The following is a 7,500-nucleotide window of genomic DNA, read 5'->3' on the forward strand; positions in this document are numbered from 1 at the left end:
GAATTTGGCGGTTAATGGGTAAAATTTACGCGATTTGACCTTTGAGAACTCTACAAAATTCCTCCGCTAATTTTGGGTCTAAACACTTGAAATTTTAGACATAGGTTATTTGGACATGGATCTAAATTAGTAACTTGATTAGAGCCCAAAACAATAAATGTTAAGGGGTCAGATTAGGGGTCAAAGTTAAAAAAAATTGACCGCTTTTTTTTGCTCAACATACACCTCCAAACACACGGGTAACGCCGGGCTGACATGTTAGTAACTAATAAAGCATATGCTACGGACACCTCACCCTCAGTACACTACTGGAAGTCAATCGATGTGACCAACGCACATTTAGTCCAATGGAAAATACTTAGGAAGTTAAAACATGTAGTTCATTCACTTCACCCTGTTATTTATGTTTAGCCGAGAAACATGGGATTATTTCTTTTAAAGACCGCGAAAAATTATTAAATGTAAAAGTAGAATTGGCAATAAGCTACGAACACTTTAGAGTCTACGCTTAAAATAAGATGTAAAAAATGAATAGTGATTCCCTCATAGTAGTAATACTAACATTCATAACCGTTCACTCCTAACATCTTAATTAATTAATAAATGAACCAGCGGAAGAGTTGAAAGGTACAATGTAGTCCCGATATACCACAAATTAACAACTATCCTTACTTAAAGACATGCAGATTAATAACTATGTTCATCGAAAAGCGTCGAAGAATACGCTAGCATAAATGACTCAACTAAATCAGGAATTGAACCATTATCTGGTTACCCCCTCAACTCCATTTCAATGCTTTAATACTAAACTAAACGAACAGAAACACAATATGCCACCAACTGGATAAAGGGAAGTGCACTTTGCATACTTACTAATGAAACTCCAAAAAATAAACAATCGACTAAAATAATATATGAGTCTACCACGCTTGCAATTGGAATGTTGATACATACCTACGAGAAATATTATCGTAAACAGAGTTTCATTATGAAACCAACCACATAATTGATACCAAACGATAACTACGTATTCTAAGTAGAAGGCTTTGGGAACGAAATACACCACTAATATAGGCAAATATATGCTTATGTACATGTTTGCACGTATATAGTCTGGAAAACCTATCTCTATAACGAAGCATATAAACCCGTAAAATATAACAATATTCTTGTATTGAGAAAAAGATAAACAACCCAAATGAAATCACAATAACAATCGAAATTAAGTTTAGATATGAAAACCTTTGACGCTGTAATTACATCCATGCACCAGGTAGAGTACAAAATATAACCCCCAGTATACCACCTTCATTAAAATCATATGAATAAGCTTGTATATTTGTTCACTGACTATTAATTTGACCATATAGACATATAATTTGTATATACAAAAATAAATAAATAATTCCCCTTCACACTCACCACTATCCCCTTCTTACAACACACCTCCCACCAAAATCTCTACTGCTCACATTCGCAAATTATACCCCCACCTTTCTTTCGATGCATAAACCACACCTGAATATAATTTATAAAAAAAACGATTGTAATCTTAACTCTCGTTTCAATACTGTCCCTTTTTTGTTTGATGAAGTGATCTCTTTGAATTGAAATTTCACTGAAACATGCATGCACATATGTAACCAATATTATTTATATAATGAACAGAATATATATGTGTGTGTTTGTTTCTGTGTGTGTGTGTGTATCGACGTGCTTTAGAATAGCTTTTACACCTATAATTTCTGCATTATTATCAACTTTCATGCAAGCATGATACCTTTTATAATTTTACGTTTCAATTTATATGCAAACCAGCAATATGTATAGCCCGTCTATGAATATCATTTATTTAACTACTTTTCTCAAAGGATAAAGGCAATTCTTTGAAACTCGTAGGGAAAATGAAATCTTTTCAGCTTTCAACTTGTATTCTTTATCAAATAATAAATTTGTTGTAAATTCTCCTTTACAAATTTTAATTTAATTTCTTATATATATATATATATATATATATATATATATATATATATATATATATATATAGATAGATAGATAGATAGATAGATATAGAGATGGATAGATAGATAGATAGATAGATATGTGTGTACACCTGTGTATGCCTGTATATATGCTATCAGGTCGCCCGGCATTGCCGCGTCATAAAATACAAATAATAATTTTCATTCATGCAGATGTTGTATTTATTATTGACGAACCAATTCTTTATCGGCTATCATATTTAACGCAATATTTACTAGTAGCCATCCAGCATGGTCCGTTCGTAAATTACGCTTAAATACTGTAATTTACGCAGATCTCATATTTATTATTATTATTATAGAGCCAATACTCTATTGATTTTTATATATTGCTCAATATATAGTAGTGTTATCAACTTTTTTTTATTATGGCAGAGGAGCTATCAGCTAGACAAAGACTGAAACATTTAATTATCTAGTAAAAATTAAAACGTATAGCTCTCTAGCCGTATACGTTGCCGTCAGATTTAATCCCATACTCGTATAAAATTTGTTAAAAAATCATTTTGTTAAAGATATAAATGCATATTTGGGCATATATAGCAATAACACGTTTAGTCTATTTAAGCCTGCCAAGTTGCATTATTTTTAATTTTGACCTCCTAGCGATTATTTTTTAACGAGTAAACCTGAACTCGAATTCGTTACATACGCCCGGTTCATAGTTTATATCAAGTTTAAAGTTTGTAAGACACAAATATATAGAGTAATTTATAGAGTAATTTATAGAGACATTTATATATATGCGCGTGTGTGTGTGTGTGTGTAAGTAAAAGAGAGAAAGAGAGAGAGAGAGAGAGAGAGAGAGGGCCAGAGAGAGAGAGAGGGCCAGAGAGAGAGAGAGAGAGAGAGAGAGAGAGAGAGAGGGCATGCACCGGAGACTGACCTTGACTCCAGAACTGTAGTGGAGGAATTTTCTCAGATCCGTTGCAAAACCTTCAAAAGAAAAGGTGGTTGGATCATTCTACCGCTCCAGAAATATCTCACCTCTGATGCAATCGTCTACCTGTATAAGAGTCGAATACACACTAAGATAGAATACTCTTGTCATATCTGGAGATTATCTGCTAAAAGTATCCTTACAGTGAAAGAAGATCGGAGGTTACATCGGCCAAAACGTTGTAAATATAACACCCATGATGAAAGCAATAGTCCGAAAAATAAAAAAATCTGAAACGTCCGTCATCATAACAAAAATAAGAACGGAAGATAATTAGCTAATTGAGTACAAGAACTCTAAATGTGTGCATAACTGTTGTTTAGTGTCTACTGAATACTGTACAAGTTATTTGTAAAAGAAAATGCGGTTAATTTTGATATCTCAAGTCAACATTTTGCGTAAACACTTTCCTCGCTCCGCACGCATACTAAAGCAACGCATCTCACGTACCTGTCGTCTGATTGTTTCGAACAAACCAATTTACATTCGCATTTGACAACTCGTTGTTTACGTTGAAGACGAATATACTAGCTGTATACATCGACAAACGACAGTCGGAGCTTCTAACCGTTGCTGCTATGCGGATAGTGAATTAACAATGTTTTGACATTGTCCAAAGTACCTAAGCTCAATTTGTGTACACAAAGAGCATCGCTTCTTACGCTAATGGTAACTTGTATAGCACTTCTCAAATGCTCAACCTAAGATAGGGAGCATGATATATATATATATATATATATATATATATATATATATATATATATATATATATATATAATATTTCCACAATAACCAAGAACGCCATATATCATAACGTGTGCTTTATTATACGATGCATCAATTTAGTGTTACAATTGATACATAACGTGAACTGACATCTTGCTGCTCAAATCCCAACATAGTGCCCCAGTAGTTGCTGCCGCTGATAGTAGCCCCCTACACCAAAGTGGCAATGTGCCTTGTTTGGGGTGAAAATGTAATAAAAAATATAACTATTCGGACAAGCTTCAATTGTATCTTGTTAAAACATTTTCCAAAATAGCTAATCTTCAGACACAAAGCACTAATGTAATACATATATAATATATTAAAAAGCACACACCTAATATATGGTCGTCTTGGTTATGGTGGAATTATAATATATATGTTCGATTATTAATACTGATAATCGTAGAGCCTAATTGACAGGATCAATTAATATTGACTCTGGTTTAATTGGTATATGAAGTACATCTTAATTTAATGAGGAAATTTATGGTTGATATATATATATATATATATATATATATATATATATATATATATATATATATAACATAAAAATTACAATAAGTTTACCAAGGTAATCAAAATGGTAAACTTAAAATATATTATAAATATTAAAGAGTTAATATTTACAAGTAAAATAAACTCAGCCAGATGTAAAAGCTCAATAAAACCGAAAAGGAAATAGAGCTTATAATATGAACAAATGATTAATAAAACATGTTAAAAGACATCTTGAAAAAGAGATAAAAACATATTTAATTTTAAAAAAGGAAGCACAAGATAAGTGGATAGTCCTTAATCCGCGGAGTTTCGAAGAAATACTCTCCTTTTCATCAGAGGGCAGGAATTAGCAAAATGCAGGATCGGATTTTGCATATAAAAGTATTTAATGAAACTACAAGTAAGTCACAGATCTTACTTGGTTAAAAAAAGGGTGAGGTTAGGGGAACAGGACCTCACCCTTTTTTTTTAATCAAGTAAGATCTGTGACTTACTTGTAGTTTCATTAAATACTTCTATATGCAAAATCCGATCCTGCATTTTGCTAATTCCTGCCCTCTGATGAAAAGGAGAGTATTTCTTCGAAACTCCGCGGATTAAGGACTATCCACTTATCTTGTGCTTCCTTTTTTAAAATTAAATATGTCTTTAACTCTTTTTCAAGATGTCTTTTAACATGTTTTATTAATCATTTGTTCATATATATATATATATATATATATATATATATATATATATATATATATATATATGGCGTCACATAACATCACATTTATCCAAAATACTTTTATTTTTAATACAATATGAAAGATAAATGTTATTACAAGAATCGTTCCGAAAATAATGCCCCTTATTTTACTCAAACAAGAAGTTGAAGTGCTATGAAAAAGAGAGTAGTAATATTAAAACGAGCGATCTTTTTTTAAAAGAATTCACTTATCTATATAGTCACTGCCATTTTAATGCACTTTTGCTAGCAAAGGGATTATGGCTGTGAGGGGTCTCTGTGGTGACATGAACTGCGTCGGCTTCGTAAACATTCAACAGGTGCCAACAAATTATCGGTTCAATTTTTTTTTCTGTCTGAAGCAATTCAATAATGCAGGTATATGATATAGGTTGCTTTCTTAGCGTCTCTGGCCTTGAATATCTCTAAGAGAGAAATTAAACTTTCAGGTCATGAATGCATAAGAGCAGTCATCATAACAATGTCATTTTTAATCATCTCTGACCCATTTGGGAGGAAAAATAGGAGCCATTTCTTTTAGAACGCCTCTTCGTATCATTTGTTTACTTTGTTTCTGCGACCTGGCATCGTTACATACGAAGTTCTAACTTTCCAAAATGAAATACCCATCGGATTATATATAGATATGTTCTCAGTTTCGATGGTATTCTCACAACGTTTCGACTAATGTTACCCACAAACGTCTTCCTCGAATGTTTCTTCTCAAAACGTACGTCGAACCTTGGAATCTACATAAATTTAGAATTGAAACCTGTATTTCATAAACTAAGGGTAGATTGTTCCCGTTTGACTAGATAAAATCTAAAATAACTCGTTATTCTATTTTTAGTATCGCCCGAGCTGGGGATTGAAACCTTTCTTTTTGTTTTGGATTTGAACTAAACTGATATCAAACATGTTTTTTAAATGGACTCTTCTCTTGCTTACAGGCGTTTCCAATACCAAGTTGGCGGAAGTTTAAGAAGAGTCTCGAACGGAAAGACGAATGGATGGCTGGAGTTATAGAAGAACACAGAGTAAGTCGGTGTCCGTTATGATCATTAGATTACCATTAGAAGTCCAACCGTGTCATCAAAATGACGGAATATTCGTATCGGTTGGCTTTTATAATTCGGAAAGGTACACAGCACGGTGTCTTTCTTACAAAACTCATCTAACAAATTCATGGTTGATAAAATTTACAATCCCACCTGTAACATGCAAACTCACATAATTAGATAAAATATATAAATGTTTATGGCTTTCTTTAAGCAAAGTCCTCCGACTCTTATTTCGCGCCTGTCAACTAAACGGTGAAAACTTTAAATAATTGCTACTGTTTGTTTCTGCATGACTGACGAGATTTGCGTATTTACTTATTTAGTAAAATTAAAAAAAAATCTATTTTGGGATTACTCTGTATTTGATACGCTTTTTTGATGTTTGATTATAAGAACTAAGTTGTTTAATAAACTTATTTATATCATAAATGACCAAATAAAAACTATGTTGTTTTTTAAAGCCACCTTGTAATAGTTTTTAATTAAAAAAAAAAACTCGTTTCAAAACTGCATCTTTATTGGAAAAGATCAAATAAAACTATTTTTAAATTAAAAAAAACAACTTTTTATTATATTTGATTTAAAAATAAATAAAGGTATATTTTGTTTTAATTTCAATAAATCGCTTCACAAAGCAAGTAGTGTTTAGATTGTTTCGTGATAGAAAAGCTTAATAATAATTAATAAAAACAGAAATGATTGCACAAAGTTATTACCGGTTATTCGGACAGGCCAACATCAAGTTAAAATGTATTTGTTTTAATTGCTGAATATCGTGGAGATAGGTAGCCAGGGCCATTTTTATTGAGGCCAGATGGCTGATCCTGGTTGGCCTTTATCATGACCAGGGTACCACTTCCACAGTATTGCTCATCTACTTTTGGCTCTGCCGGCCCTGTCGGTGGGGCATTAGAATACGCCGACTGCTTCCCTGCAGAGGTAAAAGTCTCTCAATGGGAGTCCTGGATATGACCTTAAACTATATCCAGTGGTGAGGCCCCAGCTTGTGGGCTTTGGGGAGTGTGGAACAACCCTTTAATTACCATTGCTCCCAGGTCCACTCTGACCCGGAGTGGTAGTACCTGTTAGGGTCCCAACTATGGGTTAAATAGAAACCGACGTGAAAACAACAAATATATTCTATTAAAAAACATTTTTCTTCAAAATCTTTGGATTCGGCATTAAATAATCCGAAAAGGGTTGGTATGCCGTAAAACAAAAACAACCAACCAACCAACTTTTGGCCCTGCCTTAATAATCCATATATAAATTTCAGCCTAAATGTCCTCTAGGTTGTCGTCAAAAATATCCAACGGTCTTTGTGTCATCGCCAGTCAATTATAACCACACCAGAACACAGTGTACCAGAATTATACATTAACTTTTTACAATCATTTCTCGTCACTGTCCTAATTTCGTTTATGATGTTTCTTCGCGGTTCAGAACTAGTTTAAGTATAGA

General features: G+C 32.9%; 1 protein-coding gene across 1 annotated transcript in view; it reads left to right on the plus strand.

Moving 5' to 3' along the window:
- LOC145286234 (steroid 17-alpha-hydroxylase/17,20 lyase-like) overlaps positions 1 to 7,500 on the plus strand; it is a 176,262-nt gene that overhangs the window by 125,570 nt on the left and 43,192 nt on the right. Inside the window, exon 2 of the mRNA XM_080135054.1 lies at positions 5,929 to 6,015. Coding sequence (XP_079991180.1) covers positions 5,929 to 6,015 — 87 coding nt within the window. The remainder of the gene's footprint in view (positions 1 to 5,928; positions 6,016 to 7,500) is intronic.

Source organism: Euprymna scolopes, chromosome 10 (assembly GCF_053919585.1).
Source record: "Euprymna scolopes isolate OS-2025 chromosome 10, ASM5391958v1, whole genome shotgun sequence".
Taxonomy (NCBI): domain Eukaryota; kingdom Metazoa; phylum Mollusca; class Cephalopoda; order Sepiida; family Sepiolidae; genus Euprymna; species Euprymna scolopes.